At 47.8% G+C, this 26,176-nt stretch overlaps 1 protein-coding gene across 3 annotated transcripts in view; it reads left to right on the forward strand.

The window, feature by feature from the left end:
• The first annotated feature begins 1,140 nt into the window (after window positions 1–1,140).
• Window positions 1,141–26,176, forward strand: part of LOC106837932 (multidrug and toxin extrusion protein 1-like) — a 53,459-nt gene continuing 28,423 nt past the window's right edge. The window contains exons 1-2 of one of the 3 annotated variants that reach the window (XM_070482290.1): window positions 1,141–1,493; window positions 24,795–24,896. In XM_070482290.1, coding sequence (XP_070338391.1) covers window positions 24,810–24,896 — 87 coding nt within the window. In that variant the 5' untranslated portion in view covers window positions 1,141–1,493; window positions 24,795–24,809. Of the gene's footprint in view, window positions 1,494–18,277; window positions 18,757–19,472; window positions 19,729–24,794; window positions 24,897–26,176 lie in introns of those variants that run through there. The other 2 variants (XM_044744952.2, XM_070482289.1) reach the window with 2 other exon arrangements.

The following is a 26,176-nucleotide window of genomic DNA, read 5'->3' on the forward strand; positions in this document are numbered from 1 at the left end:
AGAGTGTCCTGCTGCCTGCCTGACCCGTGATTCCGTGCTTTGTGTGTTGTGAATGGATCATTCAAATCCGGAGCACCTTCTGCCACTGAAGCAACCTCAGGCAGCCTGGCTTTCCTCAGCGCCCCCCAGCTGGGGGCTGAGACCACAGCCGGGAACGCAGAGAACAAGGAGAAAGACAGTTGCCTCCTGAAAAGCAGAAACACAGCTCACCAGCAGAGGACGCACGTGGCAAACCCAGGAGAAAAGGGACCCTTAACTTGGAACTTCCTCTAACAGAGTGAGTGCTGAGCTTTTTCGTTTGAGTCCCCCTAAAAGAAAACAGGGTAACCTTTGGCCATGTTCAAGTGGGCATCTAGCACTTTCACTATAATTTAAAACCATTGCAAGGGCTGGCAGATTGTAAATACTGACAGGTTAAAATGAAATGGTTAGGTCATTCGTTTAAATATATCCCACGAAGTATTAAATATATCCCACGAAGTATAAACACCACCATGATTTGATACTATGATGCATTTTAAAAATACAGAACAAGCTCTTCTTTCACAGTCAGAAATTTTGCACCTTTCCTTTTTCTCTTTGTATTTCCATTGCTTCCCCGGTAAGTTTATGATAACGTGATATACTTTTATGCTGAAAGTCTTTTATTTACCACACTATCACACTTCTCTCCACAAAAATACAAACATAAATTATAAATATAAATGTAACAAAATTCAAATGCCTTATTTCCTGAGACCTTAGAGGTCTCAAGTGTTGACAATTTTTCTCTGGGATCAAATTATCGCTATAATTAGTATTAGTATAGCTTTGATACAAACAACACAAATGTATTATGAGTTTTGATAATAAAGTGTGAAACTGTCAAATTGCCTCTTTATTTGGGGCTTGAGAAGTTTTACACCCCAGGCAATGCACTCTAGCGAGAAGCAGGGTTGGGGGTGGCTTTTTTGATGACAAAGACTCTGCGAAGAGAAAAGAGGAAGGAGGAGAAACAGAAGGAAGACTCAGCCCACAGACACCTTCTCAGGCAGGCAGTTTAACAAGGAAGTTGAGCGGCTGGGAAATCAGTTCCTTACAACCATCCTTGTCACGGATTCCCTTGGTCGGTCTTCCCACGCTCTGGGGTACAGCTTCTCCAGTTTGAGGACGCTGTCAAAACCATAATGTCACGGAGAGAATGGAAAAGCTGAACAAGTCCATTGGCCACTGGGCTGGGGGCCCTTGTGGTGACTCAGCAAAACGAACGGAGCAGTTTATCCTGAACGGAGAGGGCAGAGCACGCGCTCAAGGTCCTGTCGTTAATGTGCGCGGCCCGGGACAGCTGGGCCGGGAAGCCCTGATCAAAGTCAGCCCCAAGCGGGCCTCAAGATGGAGTCACAGATGGCATCTCTGCAAAGATGGAAAGAAATTTTTTAAAAAGATAGGAAAATGCAATTTTCCCCAATGACTTCATTGTTTTACAACTAGGAAAAACAGAGCACAGTGAGCAGGTAATGTTTCTAAGTGTTTTATATTATTTTTATGTGGTTATATTACATATTATAAGTAGTCCGTATGTCTATATTCTATTTAATTGCCTTCCTTTGCTCCCTGAAATAATTTACAGCTTTTTAAACTCCATTTTTTGCAAGCTATGTAAATATAATTTGTGAGAAAATACCACTTAATTGTCTTTTTAATTTTGAAAAATAGGGATAGTTTGTAATTGAATGCAGCTTGAGTCTCCTGCTTTTTGAAGATCATACATGCTGCCTGGTCTCAGACGTTTTGAAATAGGATGAAATGTGTGTATCCTGAAGTTAGATATATTCACATTCAAAGCCTGCTTTGGTCAGTTGCTTTTCTATAAGCCTCAATTTTCTTATTTGTGAATAATGATAATAAGGATAATAATGCCTATATTGCTTTTTTTTGGTAAGAATACAATAGGATAACGGCACTTGGAGATGTTAAAAACAGTGGTTATTCTTTTCGTGATGTTGCACACTGTTGTTTTTGTACCACGATCGGCCTGAGGGTCCATCCAGCTCTTCCCCTGAATTCCCGAGTGACCTTGAACAAGTCCCTTTGCCCTCTCAGGCCTAGTGACCCAATGTGCCAAATGCAAGGATTACACTGGATACTCTTTACGGCCCATCTGGCATTCAAACTCTTGAATCCTAGCTCTCTCCAACCCTGCTGCTCAGAACGTGGTGCTTGGCCCTCAGCAGAGGCAGGGAGCAGAAGTGCAGACCCAGCCCCCACCCCAGCCCTAACTCCCAGCCGACAGTTCAAAAAGATCTCCAGGTGCTCTGCAGGCACATCTGCTCTACTGTTCTAGGTTAAATAAATTGGAGGCACCTTAGAGAAAGAACCAAACAACCAGAATGACTATAAATATAGAAATTTCATAGACTCCAGGGGCTAGGCTGCTCCTGACAATTTAGAGATGATCGTCTTCATTTCTGAACCCTCACATCTGAGAACAGGGAATGTATTCGTTTTTAATGTTTTGTGCCTGGGGCCAGCAGGCACTCCCGATGCATTTGCTGGGTGACTGGTGAGCAAATGGGCAGAACTGGATATTCCTGTCTCTTAAGTATCTGATATTAAATTATGACCTTTATTCCCCCTGCTATCTCTGGAGTCAGGCACAAGTAATTCCCAGCCCCCTCTCTGCCACTTATTAGCCACTTAGCCTTGGGCAATTTATTTAGCCATTTGAACATAAACCCCCCCCCCCAGCTGAAGAAAGAGACTAAGAACTCCCTCTAGGGTTGTTGCGAGGACTATGCCATAATGAATGGGAGCACTTCACACAGCCCTGGAATATGGTAGCAGTTAATGATGTTACAAAAAGGAAATGTTATTATACAAAATCACAGGTAAAGATATGACATTTTTCCAGTTGTTGTGTTAGCTCAGGCTGCCATAACAAAAAGCCATAGACTGGGGGTCTTCAACAACAGAAATTTATCTTCTTACAGTTCTGGAGGCTGGCAGTCGGATCAAGCTGCCAGCCAACTCAATTCCTAGTGAGTGCCCACTTCATGGCTTCTACATGGCCGCCATCTTGCTGTATCTTCACACGCCCTTTCCTCTGATGCATGTGGAGGGAGATCTCTCGCTTCCTCTTCTTATTGGGCCACCAGTCCTATCCGATTAGGACCCCACCCTTATGACCTCATTTAACTTTAATCACCTCCCCAAATCCCTACCTCCAAATATAGTCACATTGAGGTTACAGCTTCAACATATAAATTTAAGGGGATGGGGCGGTTGATACTGTGATTTATAATAAGAAATATAAATTTGGTCTTCACCCATTTCTAGCACAGAGCTCCTAAAACCCTTGGAATTTCCTAAGTGAGGAGGTATCTTTTGTTATATTAATGAGGTGACTTTTGGACCCCACTGAAGGATGGGGAGTGGTTGTCAAGGTAACTAGCTATGTGATTAGGGGGTTGCAACTTTCAGTCCCACCCTCGGGGAGGGGAGAGGGACCAGAGGTTGGATCAATCACCCATGGTCCATGATTTAATCAACCATGCTTATGAAATGGAGCCTCCCTAAAAACCCAAGAGGATGGAGTTCGAAGAGCTTCCAGCCTGGTGATCACGTGGAGATGTGGGGAGAGTGGTGCACCCAGAGAGCGTGGAGCTCTGTGCCCTTCCCGACACCTTGCCCTCTGCATCTTCCATCTGGCCGTTCCTACATCGTATTGTTTTATAACTAACTGGTAATCTATTCAGTAAATGTTTTCCAGAGTTCTGTGAGCCACTCTAGCAAATTAATTGAATCCAAAGAGGAGGTTTTTGGAACCTTCAATCTATAGCCAGTTGGTCAGAAGCACAGGTGACAACTTGTAGGGCTGAGCCCTTAACCTGTGGGATCCGACTGTATCTCTGGGTAGGTAGTGTCAGAATGAGTTTTATTTGTAGGCCATCCAGCTGTGTCGGAGAACTGTTCACTGGTGAAGAAAACCTGCTCCCACCCCTACATTGAAACTGGGATCAGAATCTTAGGGGGGATACAATTCAGTCCGCTAGCAGTTGTCATTGTTATTAATATTCCTGGGGACAGATTCAAATGGAGCTACTGTACTTAAAGTGCTTCCAGGTACTCTCCCTCAGTGATGAAATAATACCCAGGTCCTGAAAAGGTCCATACCCCCGGGTCTCTGAGCACCTCACAGGTGCAGCCAAGCAAACACTCTTCTCCAAAGATGCCTTAGAACTTGGAAGTCTTTGCGATTCTTACAAACACAGTCCCTCAGGTGACTCCAAGCTCCTGTTCTTAGCTGCACAGAACTTTCTGGACTGGAGGGATGAAGGACAGGATGTTCGCCTCTCTTTGACGTTGATGCCATATTTTAATTCTCTTTTAAAGCTCTCCTGAGCCGGTGCAAAAGCCTGCTGCCCTCAGCTCTCTTTATCCAAGCGTTAAAAATCTAAAGGGTGTGAAATTGTATGTTATATGGGAAAGTACCATCTTCCTTCTTTTGTAGAATTTTAGTTCCCTTAAGCTATGAATTCTTGGCGTTTAAAGTCATAAGTTCACTGAAAGAAATTAAGAGAGTAAGAAGCAACTCAGGGAATAGTCGTATACACTTTTTTTAAGATTGGCACCTGAGCTAACAACTGTTGCCAATTTTTTTTTCTGCTTTTTTCTCCCCACATCCCCCAGCACATAGTTGTATATATTTTACACACTCTTAATATGTATATTCCACAAAAGATTCCTATCCAAAATATGTAAGGACCTCCTAAGATCCATAAGAAAAATGAGCAATATTTAGCAGATCTAATAGAAAAATGCGCAAAAGATCTGAATATATACTTCAAAAAGAAGATATTCAAATAGCAAAAATCTATATGAAAAAAAGACTAGCCTCATTAGTCCTCAGGGAAATGCAAATTAAAAGCATATTACAATGCTGCCACACACACCGCAGATTGGCTAAAATGAGAAATTCCACATGCTGGTGAGGGAGCGCAGCAAATGGAGATCACCCACCCTGCCCATGACACGTTCACGCAGTGTGTCACCGAACAGTCACGAGAAGTAACAGCCACTGTTGAGATGTCCACGTGGTGACTCTTGGCTGAGGTGACACTGGGTGTGAGAGGCCAGACACAGAATATGTGTACTGTGAAATTCCACTTCCTTAAGTAGAAAACACAGGAAATCGATCTATGCTGATGTTAGTTTCCTAGTTCTACCAAAACAAACTACCACAAACTTGATGACTTTAAACAAAAGAAATTTAGGGGCCGGCCCCATAGCCGAGTGGTTGGGTTCTTGCACTCTGCTTTGGTGGCCCAGGGTTTTGCCGGTTCGGATCCTGGGTGCGGACATGGCACCGCTCATCAGGCCATGCTGAGGCGGCGTCCCACATGCTACAACTAGAAGGACCTACAGCTAGAGTGTACACCTATGTACTGGGGGGCTTTGGGGAGAAGAAGAAGAAGAAGAAGAAAAAATTGGCAACAGACGTTGGCTCAGGTGCCAATCTTTAAAAAAAAAAAAAGGAAAATTCGTTCTCTCACAGTTTATTCTCTCGTACTCTGGAAGCCAGAAATCCAAAATCAAGGTGCTGGTTGGCTGTGCTCCTTCCTAAGGCTCCAGGGAAGAACCTGTCATTGCCTCTTCTGGCTTCTGGGGGCTCCAGGAGTTCCTTGGCTTGTGGCCACATCACTCCAGTCTCTGCCTCCGTCTTCACATGGTCTCCTCTGTGTCTGTGTCTTCTCTTCTGTCTCCTATAAGAACCCTTGTCATTGGATTTAGGACCCACCTAGGTAACCCAGGAGGATTTCATCTCAAGATCCTTAACTTAATTACATCGGCAAAGATCTTGTTTCCAAATAAGGCCACATTCACAGGTTCTGGAGATTAGCACATGGACATATCTTTGGGGGGATGGGGAACAGGGTGTGATTCGACCCACTACAATGCAGCTAAAAGCCAGGATAGTGGTTTCTTTTTGGGAAATTAGTGACTAGAAGCCCACAAGGAGGCTTTTAGGGGATGGTAATGTTCTGGGTTTTTGTTTGTTTTTTGCTGAGGGAGATTTGCCCTGAGCTAACTCCTGTTGCCAATCCTCCTCTTTTTGTATGTGGTTTGCTGTCACAGCATGGACACTGACAGATGAGTGGTGTAGGTCCACACCCGGGAACTGAACCTGGGCTGCTGAAGCGGAGCATGCTGAACTTAACCACTAGGCCACTGGGGCCGGCCCAGTAACACTCTGTTTTTTAATCTGGGTACTGGTTACACAAGTGTGTTCACTCTGTGAAAATTCATCAAACTGTACACCTATGATCTGTACACTTTTATTTATATATATCAAGGCACAATATTTTTTTTAAATAATTCGTTAACAGGATTGGTAAAAATTGCCCACATTTTGCCATCTTCCCACCCTCCTAGTGAAGGGAGTTTTGGGTTCTTTGAACAGACCGCACCCAGGGAAGCACTGTCGGTTTTGGACACTTCAGCTTTTGCAGGATGTGGGAGCTTCAGTGTAAAGGGGTCCTTGATGGATTGGACACCCCAGAAGAAACTACAGAAATTTCCTTTTGGACAAAAAAGGTATGAGAGAAACGGCACATCTGCCTCACATCCTTCCAGAGCCGTCATGTGGGAAACAGAGAAGACTTATTATGTGTGGCTTCTGAAAGCAGAATTAGCACCAGCAGGTGGGGATTTCACATTAAGTTTCAGCATGATGAAGAGCATCCTGGCCTTCACAGCTGCCTAGAATTGCTGTGAAGCAGTGTGCTAAGCCCCCAAAGATGTCCGTGTCTTAACCCCCGGAAACCGTGAATATGCTATATTACGTGGAAAGGGGAATGAAGGCTGCAGGTGGAATTAAGTTGCTAATCAGTAGACAGGGAAATTATATTAGATCATCCGAGTGGGCCTGATGTAAACACAAGGCTGCTTAAAAGTGGAAAAGGGAGGCAGAAGAGGAAAGAGATGGAGAGATGCGAGATGAGAAGGATTCAACTTGTGTTGCTGGCTTTGAAGATGGAGGAAGGGACCATAAGCCAGGGAGTGTGGGCAGCCTCTAGAAGCTGGAAAAGGTGAGGAAATGGATTCTCCCTCAGAACTCCCAGAAGGAATGCAGCCTTGCTGACACCTTGATTTTAGACCCACTTTGGACCTCTGACCTCCAGAACTGCAAGATAATACATTTGTATTGTTAAATCGCCAAGTTTACAGCAATTTGGCTGCTGTAACAAATTGCTGTACACATAGTGAGGTCCCCGTCACTGAAGATGTTCGAGGGGAGAGAGGACAACTTGGCATGAGAGCCGTAAAGGATGCACAGAGCAACCTAGATCACCTCTAAGATCCCTTATAATTGGAGAGGATGATGATGCTAATGATGACGGCTTCTATTTGCCTGCTTCAATAGAGTTCACAGTGCACTTTCACCCAATTTTATCCTTTAATCCTCCTAATAAGTTTAGGGAAGTAAACCAGGTTGGAATTATTATCATCATTTTGAGGCAAGAATGTTAAAATTCAGGGTGAGGTGCCAAGTCTATGGTTACACAGCCAGGAAATGGCAGAGGCAGGGCTGGAACCCAGGTGTCCTGACTTCGGCGTGAGTGGCTCTTTCCAGCCCGTGACACTGCCTCCTTCAGGGTCCAAGGGTCTCCTTTGGTGGGGAACTGAATTAGCTCAGCTTAGGCTGTCCCTTTAAAGACCTGGAGAACCTCCTTTTAGCCTCCAAATCCAGCTCCGGTCCAGCTCTGCCCTGTACCCCGTGGCAGCCTCGCGACAGTTAGGCTCCTGGCCAGTTCAGGGCTTGAGCCCCTTCCTGAGTGAGAGAGGACAAGCCCTAGGAGTGATCCACACCTGCAGCTCCTGGCTGCTCTACCCGTCCTGAGCTCAGATGGTGGCAGCAATTGGCCCAGGTATTAACCTCTGGCCTTGCCTGGAGGCTGCTGGTCTCAGACATAAGGGATTGTGGCCCCACATTTGTGCAATGCCCAGCTGGGCCTAAAATCTCAGGGTCCTGCATTGGGTCACGGCTAGGCATGGTCTGGGTGGGGCGGGGAGGCATTTCCAGTCTAGGTGTAGGTGGGTGCACCTGAGAGAGCAGTGCCCCAAGCCCCCGGGGACGGGAGAACGGATCTCCGATACCTTGGGCAGGGACATGGACTTCTGCTGAGCACATACATGACACTCACTGCTGGTTGCCTCCCCTGCACCTTTCCTCTCGCATTCTGTGCTAACGGAACCACAGTGCTTTTTATGGATTCATCCCCCACCCCTTCTCCTGCCACAGCCTGTCCTCGTCCTGTTCAAGGGGTGGATCCTGGTTAGCCTAAATCAATCGCCAAACCCCATTCTCCACCTGCCTCTCAGGCCTTTTTGGAAATATTATAGGGAAGGATGTTGGCTTTCCCACTCTAGGTGAGATGGGGTTCAACCATCTTAATTTTAATTTTAAGATGATAGGGTGACCTCAGCAGGTCGGACAATTTGAGAATGTCCAGGTTGCTAGAGTTTCCTGTACACGAGAACTGTAAAATGATATCCTTGTGTTATTATACATTGTGTTATACATAGACTGGAATTATCTTGATTCTGCCACTTTGCAGAGTTCATGCTTCCCTCGGGAGGCAACCACGTGTTCAGTGATGCAGGCTTGGTGAGCTAAGGAGTCGAAAGAAAGATTTCTTGGACTCTCAAGGTCTGGCAGTAGTGCTCTTTTATTCAGAGAATATCATGGAGTAGCATGGGGACAGGACCCATGGGCAGTGAACAGCTGCAGCATGGGGACAGGACCCATGGGCAGTGAAGGGCTGCAGCATGGGGACAGGACCCATGGGCAGTGAAGGGCTGCAGGCATGGGGACAGGACCCATGGGCAGTGAAGAGCTGCAATGGGTTGAGGGTGGGGCTAAACTTACAAGGCACAGGTATGTGAGTTATTTCTTTACAAGACAAAGGAAAGAATATGTAAAAAAGTCATGCAAATGGTATCAGTGCAGGTGGGGTCCGGTTATCAGGTGGTCCTATAACTCTGGATACTAATCAGATGGAATCAGGTCAGGACGTCCTGTGAGGCACCAGAGTTTGTGAGAACTTTGGGCAAGTATTGGTGATTGTGTCTGAGTCAGGAATGATGCGGGGTCGGTGAGCCGAAGAGTCGAAAAAAAGATTTCTTGGACTCTCAAGATCTGGCAGTAGTGCTCTTTTATTTAGAGAATAGTGTGGAATAGCATGGGGACAGGACCCATGGGCAGTCAGAGCTGCTGCTGCTGCGTGCATGGGGACAGGACCCATGGGCAGGCAGAGCTGGTGGGTGGGGACAGGACCCACGGGCAGTCAGAGCTGCTGCTGCTGCCCTGAGTTGAGGGTTAGGGTTAATTTTATAAGGCATGGGTATGTGAGTCATGTCTTTACAAGACAAAGGAAAGAACATGAAAAAAAGTTAAAATGGTATCAGTGCAGGTGGGGTCTGGTCATTGGGTGATCCCATGACTTTTAGACAAGAATCAAATCGGATTAAGTAAAGGTCAGAAGCCACCACCCTTAATCAGTTACATGAGATTGCCAGACAGTAACCAACTTAAGTTCTTGCCTTCCCCATTAAGAGTTTCTAGGGACAAGGTCATCTCTCTTCTTCCTGGTACAGAGAGGGAGGCAGCTTTACAGATAGAGATTTACCTGACAAATGTAAATGTGTCCCAACAAGGGCAAGTTCCATTCCCCAGAGCCTCCCCCACCCCCCGTCCCAGTTTATCAAAAGCAATCAGCCCCAAACAGTCCCAATGCCAAAGAGACATATCCTGGGGTGGCCAGTTTCAGGTCCCTACAAGGTCATCCCCTCTTCCTTCACAAATGCAAATATCTCTCAAAGAGCAAGCAAATTCCAGTCCTCGGAGCCTGCTTCTTATGTGCAGTTTTAAAAGTAACCAGCCTAAAATCCTCATCGAGGAAGACAGTTTTGCTGAGCTGAGGAAGCCTGTGAGCCTCCAGATAAAGGGCCCAGCAGAGGCCGCAGAGATTGAAGGCGGGCCTGCTCTCAGACAAAATCTAGAGGAATACTAAATTCCAAGGACAAAGAGAAGATCATTCATATATCCATGAAGAAGAAGAATATTTTGCATCACGAACAGTTAGGATGCTGTCGATGCAAATAATCCATAACGAACCTATAAATCAAAATTGGGGTGAGTTTATTATGAGCCAAAGTGAAGATTACAACCCGGGAAGGTCTTAGAAGGCGTTTCCAGAGAAGCATGACTTTCAGTACAGTCTTATATCTTTTTAGAAGAAGGAAGATACATTAAACACATCCAGGATACATTTTCAAAGAGGTATTCAGTTGCAAATTAGCAGATCAACATGACCGTGATGCCAGGAAAGGGACTAATCCGGGCGTTACCAATAGGGTGTTGTTACCAATAGGGCGTAGGAGGGGAAGTCCGCATTCTTTATCTCAAGAGATTCCTTACTTTGACAAGCAGATGTACAATGTATATCTGATGGGCCATAAGTCAGGCTTTCTAGTTCAAGCCAAATCTGTTTTGAACTTGAATAGTCACCCCATATACCTCAATATGTGAAAATCTCTTGTCAACGCTTTCCTCAGCAAGCAATAGGGTTCTGTAATTCAAACTGGACCAGAGAGAGTAAGGAAGCCCAGAGGGAGGGGGTGCTCCATGCATGATGCCTCTGGGCTGCGGCTTCACGTTCTTTTGGAGAAGCAAAATAGACACTTTGGAATGCTACCATGCTGAGTGAGTGTGTACATCGCATCCTACGGGTAGGACAAAATTACAAACCAAACACCTTGGACCCTGAGATAACCAAACCAAACCGGGGCCACTCTGTGGAGTTCTGGTACCACAAAGCAATGAACCTTGAGTCTTTTCTGTAAGTTCTTGACTCCCTGACCTAAAGTTCTCCTCCCCAACGTGTAATGCTGACATTTGAAGATGTGTCACGACCTCTATGGGTATGATTTTCATGCGAAAATTTTGTGGGTTTTTTGCATCATGAGCAGACAGACTTGGGAACCTTGATAGTCTTGATTTTTTTTTTTTCCTTCGAATACCTGTGTGTTTCCTTATTTGGCAATTCATCCTCTGAAGTCTGACCTTGGGACTGTTTTGTAAGTAATGTTTTTATTTCGTCTAAGAAGCACTTGCCTCTGGGTCTTCCTTCCACACTGAAGGGTCCACTGGACAGCCCAGAAGCACATACCCGCGACGGCCAGGAAGCACGTACCCGCCAGAGGCAAGAACCTGCACTTCAAGAGTGGTTTGTTCCGGAAGCAATAAATCTCGATTCCACTGGCCCTGTGTTTTCCAACTGTGTGTTTTCCGGCTCTGCTTCTGCTCTGGATTGTATCTGGTTCTGCTTTTCACTTATGTCCCCCTGGGAGTGGTTTATGGTCTGACCATTTGATGAGCGCTATTGGACGGCAGACAACAGGAATTCTGGTCAGTAGCTTAATTCTTCGTTTCTCTTGGGACTTCTGAGATCTTCTGAGGTGCCCAGTTTTGTTTTTGTTGTTTGTATACCAGTATGAGCTCAAAGCACTTACTAGGAGAAGTGGTTTTTCTCTCCCTGGAACGGAGAGCAAACTTTGACAGCTGCAGCTCAACCAACTCATTAGTTGCTTTTTTTTTTTTTGAGGAAGATTAGCCCTGAGATAACTACTGCCAGTCCTCCTCTTTTTTGCTGAGGAAGACTGGCCCTGAGCTAACATCCGTGCCCATCTTCCTCTACTTTATATGTGGGATGCCTGCCACAGCATGGTGTGCCAAGCGGTGCCATGTCTGCACCCGGGATCCGAACCGGCAAACCCCGGGCCGCCGAGAAGCGGAACGTGTGAACTTAACCGCTGCGCCACCGGGCTGGCCCCCTAATCCGTTAGTTTTGAGTTCTGTGTTTTACTTGTTGACCTGTGGGTGAACTGAATAAAACTGAGGCACTTAGTTCTCGCTCTGTGTGTGTCTAAATTTATAAGAAGGATTCTTCACCCATTCTAGTGTGTGTGTTTATGTTTTGGGGGTTCCTAACACTACCAAACCATTCCTGGACACCAGCAGGGTGTCTCACAATTCAACTCAATTCTGACACTATCTACCTGGAGACAGCCTTGCATCCCATAAGTTAAAGGTTTAGTCTTACAAGACTGTTCCCCCTCCCCTCCCCTCAGATGCCTGTCGCAAGTCCAGGTTGTCGCCTGTGCTTCTGACTGATAGGCTATAGATTGGAGACTTCCCGTGACCCTTTCCTTGGGTTCAATTAATTTGCTAGAGTGGCTTACAGAACTCAGAGAAACATTGTGCTTGCTAGATTACCAGTTTATCATAGAAGAATATGACTCAGGAGCAGCCAGATGGAAGAGGTACACAGGGCAAAGGACAGAGACAGTGTGCAGAGCTCCCATGCTCTAAGCGCGCCACTCTCCCCAAATCTCCATGTGTCCGCAACCTTGAAGCTCCCTGAACCCCAACCTTTTGAGTTTTTATGGAGGCTTCATCACAAAGGCACGATTGATTAGATCATAGGCCATTGGTTATCTATTCAACCTCCAGCCCCTCTCCCCTCCCCAGAGGTCAGGGAGTGGGACTGAAAGTTCCAATCCTCCAAACATCCTTAGGTTACTTAGGAGCTTTCCAAAAGTCACCCCGTTAACACAACAAAAGACATCTTCATCACTCACCACTTAGGAAATTCCAGGGGTTTTAGGAGCTCTGTGCCTGAAACAGGACGAAGACCAAATACATATTTCTTTTTATGTCACCATATCTCAGTCTTCAAAAAGCTTTTCCCCTTCTTGTAAACAATAGTCATCTGCCCTTTACAATGGTCTATATGCACTCTCCCTGAGCCTTCCTTTCAAATGTGTGATTCTCTCGGCTTTGCCCTTTTCTGACATTGGCTTCATCCTTAGGCTGGTAGCACGAGAGCTAGACTTCTAGGCCTCACATGCAGGTACAGTGACATCCGAAGGGGAAAATAAAGGTCTTTTGCTTCAACGACTCTTTCTTAGAAACGAGGATATCTTTCCCAGAAACTCCATCAGATTTCCTCTCATGTTTCATGGCTAGAATTGGGGCATGTGTGTCCTCTCCTACACAGAGCCCCGACAAGGAAAATGAGATGATTGTGACTGGCTAAGATGGAGCATGCAGGCTGAAAAGAACATTGGAAAGTTAACCACAATGACCACCACAGTTCCCTACAGGAGAAAGAATCAGAGCAGCCCTGGACTTTTCATGGGTAACTCTTAATGCCAGAAGCAATGGAGTAGTGCTAATATGATGACATGCAAGGATTCATAAAGTATACACTGCATATCCTTTCTGAAAAATGGCTACTTGGGAAAATACTCACTATACAATGAAAAGTTAATCGAAATAAATAATACAGGGAAGCCAGAGACATGTTGAGAAAATGGTGAGTGTGGGATGCAGAATAATGGCCCCCTCAAAGATAGAAAGGTCACAAGAGGTCTTATAAGAGGAGAGCAAGGAGGTCAACGTCAGAAAAAGGAGCTGCCATGACAGAGCAGAGGTGGAACAATGAACTTGGAAGATGGAGGGAGAGGCCAGGAGCCAAGGAATGCAGGCGACCTCCAGAGGCTCGAAAAGGCCTAGGAAACGGATGCTCCTCTACAGCCTCCAGGAGGAGTGCAGCCCTGCTGACACCTTGATTTTAGCCCCGTATAACTCACTTCAGACTCCTGACCTCTGTGAGGTAATTTTGAATGGTGTTAAGTCACTAAGTCTGTGGTCATTTGTTCCAGCTGCCGTCTATAAACATTAATCACAATCGGCCAAAATCAATTCAAGAAGGGGTACAGAATCTGAATAGGCCACCAACCTCAGAAGAAATTGAAACTTTTTTCTCTTCCTATTTTTTTTTTTAAGATTTTATTTTTCTCCTTTTTCTCCCCAAAGCCCCCCGGTACATAGTTGTGTATTCTTCATTGTGGGTTCTTCTAGTTGTGGCATGTGGGACGCTGCCTCAGCGTGGTTTGATGAGCAGTGCCATGTCCGCGCCCAGGATTCAAACCAACGAAACACTGGGCCGCCTGCAGCGGAGCGCGCGAACTTAACCACTCGGCCACGGGGCCAGCCCCTCTTCCTATTTTTAAATAAAGTATATTTTGCAAAAAAGGCATCAGAGGGTCCTCTATGTGAGTGCCTTCAATTATCTGTTCAAAGAACAGATAGTTCTTATGCTATTTGAATACTTATAGAGCACAAAACAGACAGAAAGCTTCACAACTGATTCTGTAAGGTTGTAAATGATCTTGATAACCTAAAATTGGACAGAGACAGCTGTATCTATGCTCACAGGTAAGACTTTTTTATATGTCTCCAGTTAGTACTGAAAAAAATCTGATAAAATTCAACTTCAATACATGACTAAAAAAAATCTCTTAGCAAATTAAGAGCCACATAGGATGGGGCCGGCCTGGTGGTGCAGCAGTTAAGTTCGCGATTAAGTTCACACGTTCCACTTTGGCGGCCCGGGGTTCGCTGGTTTGGATCCCAGGTGTGGACCTACATACCGCTTGTCAAGCCATGCTGTGGTAGGCATCCCACATATAAAGTAGAGGAAGATGGGCACGGATGTGAGCTCAGGGCCAGTCTTCCTCAGCAAAAAGAGGAGGATTGGTGGCATACGTTAGCTCAAGGCTAATCTTCCTCCAAAAAAAAAAAAAAAAGGGCCACATAGGAACATAATAATGACTATTTATCAAGGGCCTGGCCCCGTGGCCGAGTGGTTAAAGTTCTACACACTCTCCTTCAGTGGCCCGGGTTTGCTGATTTGGGTGCCAGGTGCAGATCTACTCCACTCACCAGCCATGCTGTGGAGGTATCCCACATACAAAAAATAGAGGGAGATTGGCACAGATACTAGCTGAGGGCTAATCTTCCCCAAAGCAAAAAAAAAGAAAAAGAAAAAGACTATTTATCAAACATCATCAGCAAAGTCAATCAATTACTCATCTAGGGGAACTGGAAACTGATTGGACTAGGGGTAAGATTGAACTAGAAGACTCAGGATTTTAATGAGGCGCATCCTTTCTGAATAAACCTGCAGGTATAATACAATGTCAATCAAAATCCCAAAACTGTCCAAGTCAAGCAGGTTTTTTCATGACCACGTATAATGTAATCCTTTCCTTCTTCATTAATTCCAATGACCCTTCACATATGTAACATTCTAATGTCAGACAAGGCCTATGGACAAGGTCTCCTGCTCCCTCGATCTAGTGGTCTAGTCTTGTGCTAACTGCGTATTGTTTTAAAAACTATTTATCAGCTGATAGAGCTACGTCTCTCCCCATTACTTTCCTTTTTTTAAAAAAAAATTTTTTCTTTATATTGCCTGTTCATACTCTCAAATACTTCTAGACTCACTATTAAATTTTTTAAAAAGTATGAAATATATTGGAGTGGACTGGAATCTATATATTAATTGAAAAGGACTGGTCCTCTTCAGGAGCATCAGGTGCTTCTAACTAATTCAAAGCTTTTCTAAAATTAATAAATAGATGACACATATACATCATACTAAAATTATCCTTTGGCATTATTTTGAGGCTCTGCCACAGCACTGAAGGTTAGCTTCGATTCTTTTAATCCCAATGGGATAAAAATTGGAGAGCACCAAAACACAGAGACAGGTCAAACAGTTTCATACGCATGTTATTCCTCATTAGATGTAATCCCCAGACGACATCTGAAAGCTACAGGTGTTGCTTTCAGTTCTCTCTGCAAGTGGAAAACTTCAAAGAGTTCCCCAGATCCCCAATTCCATGTTGGTTTCACCTGCTGTCAAGAGCTGAATCTCTGCAGGGAATTTTCTAGCTATTTGCTCCAGAAATTGGAGGAGATGCTGTTGTTCTCTTTAAACAAAACTTTGAGGAGCTCACTTGATATTGACACATTATTACTAACTAAAGTCTATGCTTTCTTTAGAGTTCCTTAGTTCTTACCTAACTTCCTTTTCCTGTTCCAAGGTTTCATCCAGGATACCACCTTACATTTCATTGTCATGGCTCCTTAGGCTCCCCTTGGCTGTGACAGTTTTTCAGAATGTCCTTGTTTCTGTTGACCTTGACAGTTTTGAGGAGTGCTGGTCAGGTATTTTGTAGAATGTCCCTCAATTGGGATTTGTCTGATGTTTTTCTAATGATTAGACAGGCAGGGGGTGGGGGGGGCGGTTTCTGGAGGAGGTAAAGTGTCATTTTCATGACATCATATCAAGGGTACTATATTTGGTTGAATGGTGTCCCCCCAATTCATCTCTACCTGGAACCTCAGAACGTGACTTTATTTGGAAATAAAGTCTTTGTAGATGTGATGAAATTAAGATGAGATCATATAGATTAGGGCTGGCCCTGCTTCCATCAATGGCTGGTGTTCTTATAAGCAGACTAAACAGAGACCCAGAGGCAGCCATACAGGGAGAATGCCACATGACGGCAAAGATTGGAATTTTACCACCAACCAAGGAATGCCAAAGTTTGCAGGCAACTACCAGAAGCTAGGAGAGAAGCACGGAGCAGGTGCTTCCTCTGAGCCCCCAAGAGGGAACCAACCCTGCCAACTCTGGGTCTCCAACTTCTGGCCTCCAGAACTGTGAGAGAATAAACTTGTGTTGTTTTAAATCGTTCGTGGTAATTTGTCATGGCAGCCCTAGGAAGCTAAGACAGATACATACTACCGGCGTCAGTTACCACCGTTTGATATTGACCATGATCATCTGGTGGAGGCAGATTTTGCCAGCTTTCTCCACTGTAAAGTTACTATTTTTTTTCCCCTTTCCATACTGCACTCTTAGGAAGTCACTGTACACAGCCCACCTTTGAGGGGTGGGGAGCTGTGCTCTGCATCAAAGGAGTGTTTATTTGTCGCTATTGTGAAAGAAATTTCTTCTTCCAATATTTTCATATATGTTATTACCAATATAAAGGACTGATATTATCTCTTGAAGAACTTTTGTACTGACTTTATTAAACCCCTTTATTAATTCTATTAGCTTTTTCCCCCCATTTGATTTCTTTGTATTGTCTGGAATTATAGCTGCAAGTAGTGTTTTTGTCTCTTCTTTCCCAATGTTTACATATTACTTTTCTGTTTCAAGTCTTATTACATTGGCTAGGATTCCAGAAGACTATTAAAGAACAGCAGTGACCGACGATCTAGTGTACATCCTAGGATTTTTGTCCGTTGGGACCCTCATTTCTTTTGGGAAACTCCTCCTCCTCCACTCTGTAGTGTAATTCTGGTGGGACTATCGCCAGTCACAGATACTACCCAACTATTTTGGTACAGAGCTGAGCACATGGTCCAGGTCGAGCCAAACATAAGACTCTATTTTCCCGGCCAGGGTGATTGCTCTAATGGTGGGCCAGAAACCGATGCAGGCCAACCACTTTTCTCCCTGTTTTTCGTTTGTTTGTAGCTAGAAGAGGAGGGGAAGGTCTGATTTTCTGGCTTAGAGAGGGGGAAATGGAGGAATGACATTCGCTGGAGGCCACACTCCCTTGCCCAGGAAAAGACAGGTCCTTTGCAGAGAAAGAATGAAGCCAAGGAGAGAATCAAAAACGGTGGGAGAGGAGGGAGGGGAAGAGAGATGGGGAGAGGAATAATAATGATCACATCTTTAAATTCCTCACTCCAAACTCCCTGGGTATGTGAGCCCCAAAATTGACGTTTTCTGTTTTCTTTGCTTAAGCTGGGTCACTTACAACAGAAGGAACTTTGACTACGACAGAAATCATCCTCGTCTTGGTAAAAACATTTGTTAGGCAAATAGTGTGTACTAGGCTGAGAACACATGGCCCATCTATACAATCTCATTTAATCCTCACAATAACCAGCGATTTAGATACTATTTCGAGTTTACAAATGAGGAAACAGGCTCTAGGAGGCAGCAAGTTGCCCACGTCTCCCACGTGGAACTCATCAGGTGCCTCGTGAATCCACATTTGCTAACGCTCACAGCTTCTTGTTCCCCGTCCCAGGCCGATGGATAAATATCCAAGACCAGGGAACATGAGCTGTCTTACTTGGAAAGTGCGGGCTTGTTGTCCTCTCCTGGTAGATTCTAAGTTCTTTAATTGAACTTAGTGGTGGGAGGAAAGCAGGCTGCAAAATCCTAACCCAGTCTCAAAGCACGTGGTGAGTGCAACCTGTGGAGCGGGTACCATAAGGCCGGGAGGGAGGTGTCCGCGCTGCGCCCCTGGCTGGCCGCTAGCCGGGTCACGGGGTGAGAACGCTAGGTTCTTCCACGCCACACGTTTCAGACCGCGGGACTCCCAGGGGAGGCGCACAGCCCGGGCATGCCCTGGCGTTCCAGGCTCGGAGGACCCAGCCCCCGCAATGCTTTCCGTTTGTTTCTAGGGCTTTTCCAAACTTTGCCTTCCAAGTCCGGGAGATCGTGGGCCTTTGCAAGAACCGCGGCCGTCCACAACGGTGCGGAGGCGCGAGGGGCGCGCGAGATCGCAGACCGGCCGGCGGCGCGCTCAGCGGGGCCCCAGGCTGCGGGCGCGCGGCGGGCGGCCCGGGGCGGGGACTGGCGGGGGCCGGCCCTGCGCCCTCCCGGCGGCCGTGCCCGCGCTCCCCGGCCGCACGACGCCAGGCACATGGAGGCCCCCGAGGAGCCGGGGCCTCGCGGCCGGAGGGCCACCCCTGAGCGTCGCGCGCCGCGCCGCCTGCCGCTGTCCGACTTCCGAGAGGACCTGCGGGCGCTCCTGGTCCTGGCGGGTCCCGCGGTGAGTGAGGCGGCCGCGGTCGGAGGCTGGTCCCGGCGGGGGCGGGGCCCGGGGACCGAGTGGCCCGGGAGACCTGGGGAGGGTGAGGCAGAGCGAGCCGGGGGGACGGTGCCCAGAGCCGGCGGGCGCGTCCTCGCGCCTCCGCGTGCGTCCTGGCCGCCGCCGGGGAGCGGGGACCTGCTCTCCAACGGGGCTCGACCCGGGGGCCTTCTCTGGGTGCGGATGGCGGCGGAGCGAGCAAAAGTTACCAGAACCGCAAAACACTCGGGAGCGGGGTTTGTTTGAAAACCAGGAGTAGCGTCTGGAAGCTCAGGCATCTAAACAAGGATCTTGAAGCGGAGGAGGAAGGCGAATTGTCCGTGGTGGATTTAGACGTCCAACACTGTTTCTTCGGAATCATCTAGTCAACCTCTGCACGAGGAAACCAGAGGCGTCCTGTCCCACACGCTCCTCCCCCGGGTGACTGTGTTCAAAAGACGTTTTTAATGTGGTTCTCTTTGGGGCTGAGGTTTTTTCTTATCTTCATGTGTAGGACTCTTTTTGCATGGTCTGTTTAAAAGTAAGGTGGGTTTTTAAAACCACAAGAACCACAAAAAATAAAATCCCATCCTTGTTCTTCTACCAGTTTGGGTGGGTTTTGAGCCAACGGGTAGGAGGACCTTTCATTGGACAAGAAGAACCTGGTGTGTTTTTAAGGCCGAAATAAGCCTTTGGCCATGGGGGTAGACATTCTGCACCTGCAGTGATAAGGCGGGCAGGTGTGAGCTCCTGGCATGGGGACACAGTTGTTTGTGGAATCTTGAGATGCCTGCCCTGGTGTGCACGGTGGCAAGAATAATGCCAGGGACAAAGCCATGAAACGACAAACCACACAGTGGGAAGGGGTTTGTAAAGTTCTCTCGCAGAGCGAAAGCAGTGCATGGTATGGAATCTCAGTACTTGGGGCTCAGTTCTCTGCTTTGATCTCAGAAGGTGAGTTGGGAAACAGCCACGTGAACTTAAACAGTCTTGTTACCTCTTCTAGCCTCTGCTTATTCACCCATGAAATGAAGATAATCCATGCTTTGGCCCGCTCGCAGAGTTGCTGTGAGAAAGGTCTCCGTAAGGCTGTTATTGCTGTAATAGTACCAAAAAATAGATAAGGCAGCTTTCTGAGCCTAGCCCCTCCCAGCAACAGGTCCTCGGTCCCTGTTGGCCTCCACAGGAATCTCGTCCCCTTGATGCAGGGACCTCCCTCCATCTCCAGGGACAAGCACTAAGCCCCTCGCCCTTGCTGTTTGTGTGTACACTGTGGATACACATATATGACCACGTTATTACAAATATAATGTAGGTTCTTTGTAGAAAAAATAGAAAACCAAAACAAAAGGAAAAAAAACCCTCTGAGATCTCATCACCAAGAGATACTCTGGGCATTTCCCTTCCAGCCCTCTGTGTGTGTTTCTGTGTGACTACTTTATGCAGGGAGGCCTAGAGTTCCGACCCCCCTTTAGTTGCTCAGGAACCGCCTGTGGAGCCCCTCCTGGTCTCTCTCCGCCTCTGTTCCTGTCTGCTCTGAGTTTCCCATTTTCTGAGGGGCTTGGGGGAGGAGGAGCTCACCCCTTCTTTTCCCTGCTCAGTGTCCAGTGCTCTGCTCTCCAGGCCACCCGTCAAACAGGTGGGATGCCCGAGCTGGCTCTGCTCTCCGTGGTGTTCTCTCTCCCATTCTGGGCCTCTCCTAGCAACCCTGACCTGTGAGGATCCAAGACAGGGTTCAGGCGAAGGTGCTAGAACTTACCGCTCGCCCACTGAGCTTTACGTGAGTCGTGTAAGAGAGAATAATGCAGAACACAAAAGAAAGTGTGAGATGGACACTGCTCATCTGAAAAGATGCTCTCCAAACTTTTTCCACTTATCCTGCAGAAGCTTTAGGAAAACATGTATTTGTGAGGCAGGGAAGACGGTAGTTGAAATAACTTAGTCTGGGCATTTGAACCATGCTTTCTCTTTGTCATTAGCATCTCATTGCCAGGCTGAATTGTCAGAGTCCTGAAAGGTAATCCCAAAGAGCCCCACAGGCGTGGGCTGTGCCCGCATGTAAGGAGGTGGAATAGCCTGGGCCCAAACTGAGGGAGCTTGTTTCCCTCTCTGTCGAGAGAGGAGTACCTGGGAGAGAGCTAGACGGCCTTCCAGAGCCGCAGGGCAGAGAGACCGGGCCGGCCCCGCAAGGGTGAGGGCATCTGGAGAGACTGGTTGACTGCAGTCAGAGGACTGCAACAGTTGTCTTTGACCCCGTAGGCTGTGGGGAAACAATTAGCAGGGAGTGTTTAGTGACAGGTCAGGTTCGGCAGAAGCAAGTAGGTAGAGGGAGAAGATAATCCAGGCCTCAGGTGTTGCAGGCCTAAGAGGAGAAGACTGTCAATCTGGAAGACGTTCCAAAGGGAGATACGGGTGGGTGCGCAGAGGAAACCTGGGAGTGGCCCAGGACCTTCCCTCTCTCCTCCCCAACCTCACCAAGGCCTGACTGTCTCCCTGCTGGATCTGTGCCTTCAGCTCTCCACTGGCGTGCTCCGAGCCCCGGCCGCTGCAGCCTCCACCTGGTCCCTCCCTCTTTAGCTCCTGCTCCCAAATGCCCCACATGGAGCCACCTACTCCTCTGCTTCAAACTAAATTTACCTAGGAGCTTGTCACCTGCTTTCCTTGGTCTTGTTAGGTCCTCTAGGGTTTGGTCCCCTGCCAAGCTGCCAGCCTTTATCTTGTTTTGCCATCTCCCACTTGCCCTCCACTCAGCTTTTTTCAGTACCCCAGCCATGCCTCAGACCCCACACCCGCCTGGTACTCTCTGTTCCCTCTGCCTGGAATGTTCTCCCAGGACACAGAGGCCACCTTCACCTGCCTATTCACCATTCGGGTTTCAGCTGAATTTCTTTTCCTCCAGAACCTTCCCCTGGCTCCATGCTGTGCTGTCATGGCTCCTGTCTCTCCATAGTGCCCATCATACATGGAATTGGCTGTGTTATTCTGTGTTGAATATCTTTCCCTGCTACACTGTGGGTTCCGTGGGGTAGGAATGGAGCCATGGTGTTCACCTTGCTCGTTTCCACACCCCCAGTGCTTGGCATGTACTTTGTGCTCCAAAGCTATTGACCTGAACTGACCATCTGTGAGTCAGATGACTTGGTTCCATTTGCACCTCTGCTGCTAACTAGCTGTGACTTGGGGGTGGTTGCTCAGCCTGCCTGCCTGTGCTTCCTCATGTGTCAAAGAAGGGGCTGCACCTGACGGTCTCGCAGGCTCCTTCCAGTGCTGCCCTTCTGCCGCCAGGAGGGAACGCCCCTCTCGCAGGCGTCCATGGGAGAGGGGTCAGAAAGGGGCCCTCTGGAAGTGTGCTCATATAGCACACTGGGTGGGTTTACAGCTGTTGCCCCTCTGGCATCTGGCCGTGGAGAACACCCTTCCAAAGCTGCCAGGTGGTAAGAGTTTTGTTTATTGCTGCTTGGCCAAAAAATGAGCAGGGTCTCTGTGTGACAAGGAGACACAGAGGCACAATCAGTCTGGCCTTTTCTGTTGTCTGTTTGATTACATCTGAGCCACTGCTGGTTCAGGCTGTTGTTGAGACAGCTGTCCTTGAGACCTCCGGGGGAGCAAGGCTGTGTCTAGGTTGGCTGACTCTCGGGGCGCAGTAACATGCCCTGTGATGGCACAGTTCTGAAGGATCCTGTCCTTGACCACCACGTCTTGATTGGGTGTATATGTGGCGGGTGATGTATTGAAAGGCAGATTCCCTCAGCCCCACAGTCGTCTGGAATCGGTCTCTTGAGATAGGGCTGTGTATGGGCATTCTGAACAACATCCCTGGGTGTTCCTTGTGTGCATGCACCCCACACTGCGGCCAAGAGCTCACCCAAAGGGCTTGAAACCAGGATCTGAGAACAAGCACGAGGTTCACAAATGTGAACTCTAGAGCCCGGTCCTCTAGGGGCTGAAGCCTAGGAGGGGCTGCTGCATGGGGCAGTTTGAGCGCCTTGTTACTGCTGTGACCCTGGCAAGACCGTGGCGGCCCCAACCAAGAAACAGCTCACATGAACGAGCTTAACTCAGCTAGACTTCCTGGCCTGTCTACGAGACTTCCCTGTTCCCACCCTTGGCCTGGGCACACACCCTGAGAAAGCGCCCTTCCCAATCCAGGTAAAAAAGAGGTTCCGTGCAGTGGCGTTTGTAGTGGCAAAGTCTAGGAAGTGGCCCAAGGCCTGACTGTAGAGGAGATTGAACACATTCTCCCGTGAAGCCATGAGAAACAGCTATGAGTGTAAGCTGCGGGGAGGCAGGGCACTGTGGGGTGGAAATGGAATGTTCCGTGCAAAAGAGGAAAACCGGTTTTGTGATACAGCTGTTTACAATAGTTTATGTGCATAAAGGCTTATAGGACAATGACTTGAAAAGATTTGAAAGTGATGGTGAGTTTATCAAAAAAAGGACCCCATGACATTTAAAGATATAAACCTAAATTCTCAAAGAGACACCAAGCTCCACTGAGTGAAACCACAGAGACTATCTGTGAGAGTGGTGATAAGGCCTAAACTGTGGCCAGTCCCCTGGTACAGGCCTACAGGGGTCCACTGGCTCTAGCTTTAGGTTCTACAGAATTGGGTTTTTCATACCAACCTTTTTTATTTCCACTCCCGCCCCAGCTTTGTGTTGTGCCCTGTCTTCTGTGTCATGTGGTTTACTTTTGCGGTATGTTCTGAAGGCACCCCTGCTGTGGCAGAAGGCCCTGCTGGAGGCTAAAGGCCCCTTCGTTTCTGTGGTAGTGAGAGGGGTACCTGGTCATGGCTGGAATTTGATGCAGGAAAAGTATGGTTAGAAACATGGCCATGGTTAGAAACAGGCCTGTCATGTGTTGAAGATGAGGGCCCGTAAGCGGAGTTGGAAACTGTCTGCTCCCCAGATGGGGATTTGGGGAAGAAAAGAGGGCAGTCATCTGAACTGTCACAGGCGGGGCCTGATCAGGTCCCCATGTGGCTGCAGTGCTGGCAGACAGGCTGTGTGTGGGGGCTGATGGAGGTGGGGACAGAAGGCTGTGTCCTTGGGAGCCTGAAAAGATGAGACTTGTCTGAGCTCAGAAGACAAGAGTCTGTTTCCCTTGAAGGACTGTGAGAGGCAGCTCTGCCGACTGGACCAGCACAAGCACCTCCGTTTCCCGGGGCATCAGCTTTGAAAGGGGCACCTGGGGCAGACACGGGCAGTGGCAGCAGCAGTGAGTTCTTAGGCACCTGTTCTCTCTCCTAGGAAGTGGGAGTCAGATGAATCCCCCCTTTGGACCACATAACCCTCCCAGGAGAGGGGCTTTCCCAGGAGGCACTGGACCGCCTGGGTCTGGCAGATGGGGGACGGGAGGTGGTTTTAAATTAACCTAAGCAAATAAGGTAAGTGTCCAGTCCTGCAGCTGAAGCGTTGTGGCGTGATCACAGTATTCCTAGAATTGAGAGGAAGAATGACTCAAGGTTCCAGAAGCTGAATTTGTTCTCACATCTGAGGCTCCACAGAATGCAGGAATTCAAGGTGCTCGTCAGACTGGTAGCGTTTCACCCCAAGATTCCAGGTACACTGGCCTTTTGGTGGGATGATGGCATTTCTGCCTCAGGTGCTCCTGTCTGTGGAATGTCTTCTTGGCCGTTGAAGGCTGTATTCTCTCGGGTCCTCACTAGGAGTCTGGGATAAGAATCGGTCATCCCAGAAGGCAGCCTCCGACAACTTCAGAGAAAATATACGCGTGATCTAGGCAGGAGCATCTTAAGTGAAAAGTGAATTTAAAAGCTAGGAAGTTCTCAAAAACGTGATTCTGATGGCAGTTGCAAATGAACTTTAAGATTTTGCAGGAAGCCCACCAGAAATCGCACATTTGCCTGTGAAAGCTGGTGGAGCTCACTACAAGCTGTTTCTTTACTCCTGGCTGGAGTTGACGGGGTGGGGGGGAGCGCCCCAGGAAGAGCACCCCTCTCCTTCGACTGTGATGGTTGGCACTCATCTGCAACTCCTTGTTTTCTGTCTCTGCCCAGTTCTTGGCCCAGCTGATGGTGTTTCTGATCAGCTTCATAAGCTCCGTGTTCTGCGGCCACCTGGGGAAGCTGGAGCTGGACGCTGTCACACTCGCCATCGCAGTACGTATGGGACGTTCCACACAGATTGATGACAGCCATCTGGATTAGGTTCCTCTCGCAGCTCTTACAAATTTCCACAAGTCAGTGGCTTCAAACAACACAAATGCATTGTTCGACAGTGCTGGAGGTCAGCAGTCGGCTAGGGGTCTCACTGGGCCAAAATCAAGGTGTTGGCAGGGCTGCAGCCTTATTTCCATCTGCAGCCTTAATTCTCCTTTGCTTTGTAACATCACAGGTCCCCTCCTGTTCCTCACATGTAACCTCACATATTCTGGGGGTTAGGACGGGCCATCTTTGGAGGATCATTATTCTGTCTCCCACATCAGTTAGTTTGTACTCCATAGAGCTCTGGCTCCTGCTCGTGGTCCCACATCTGGGAGAAGGAGTCATAAAAGATTGGTTGAAGTTGGCCTTCATCAGGAGAAACTGTCACCCCCGACTCCTACCCCCATGATTTGTCTGCCCTTCTGAGAGTCCTAATCTGGAAATGGAACTGGAAGATGAAATCCTGGATCCTAGTGTCCAAACCTAAAATTGAGAGGAACGCCAAATCCTCTCTGTATCCTAGATGTGAACCCCCAAAATCAAAGAGAGATATCGTTGACCCCCGCCGGGGGTTAACTGTCTGTGCATGGCCGAAGGGCCCTGCCAACTTGTTTAGTTCGGCCAGCTGGGTGTTTCTAGGAAAATGGACTCGATGGCCTTAGCGGGTGTGTCCCATTCTCCTGCTCAGCCTCCTTGATTCCCCCTTTTCTCTGGCCCTGCCGAGGCGCACGGTCTCCTTACCTGCCTGCCCCTGAGGCATTTGAGTTTGCCACCTCTGAACTCTGCAAGACTACCCTGAACGAGTCCCCAGGCTTACCCAGATAGTTTCCCTTTCAGGGGCAATGTGCACAATCCCGAGTTTAATATCCTTTTTTGTATTTTCATGTTTGGAAATTTGGGGGAAGACAGAAAGGCACTCAGCAAGCCTCCGGCAGGTTCTCTTGATCAAGTAAGCGCAAGAAAGCTGATGCTTCTAGGCTCAGCCCGGTTTGGGCTGTTGTCTCTGGGTGCCTCCCTGCCGGCTCAGGTGGAGGCAGCAGGTTCCAGACACGGAGGCATCAGACATCCCGTAATGCCACTCCTTGGGTTTGAGAGTGCTGCCCTGGGCTCCCCAAAGCTCTGGGGACTCCAGGGTTTTGTTGATGACCCTGGTCAAGACAAGTGTACCTAGAAGGCCCCTAGCACTAGCCTTGACTTCAGAGACTTGCTTCTGTGCTCCCAGAGTCCTTCAGAAT

The sequence above is a fragment of the Equus asinus genome, chromosome 13 (assembly GCF_041296235.1).
Source record: "Equus asinus isolate D_3611 breed Donkey chromosome 13, EquAss-T2T_v2, whole genome shotgun sequence".
NCBI lineage: Eukaryota > Metazoa > Chordata > Mammalia > Perissodactyla > Equidae > Equus > Equus asinus.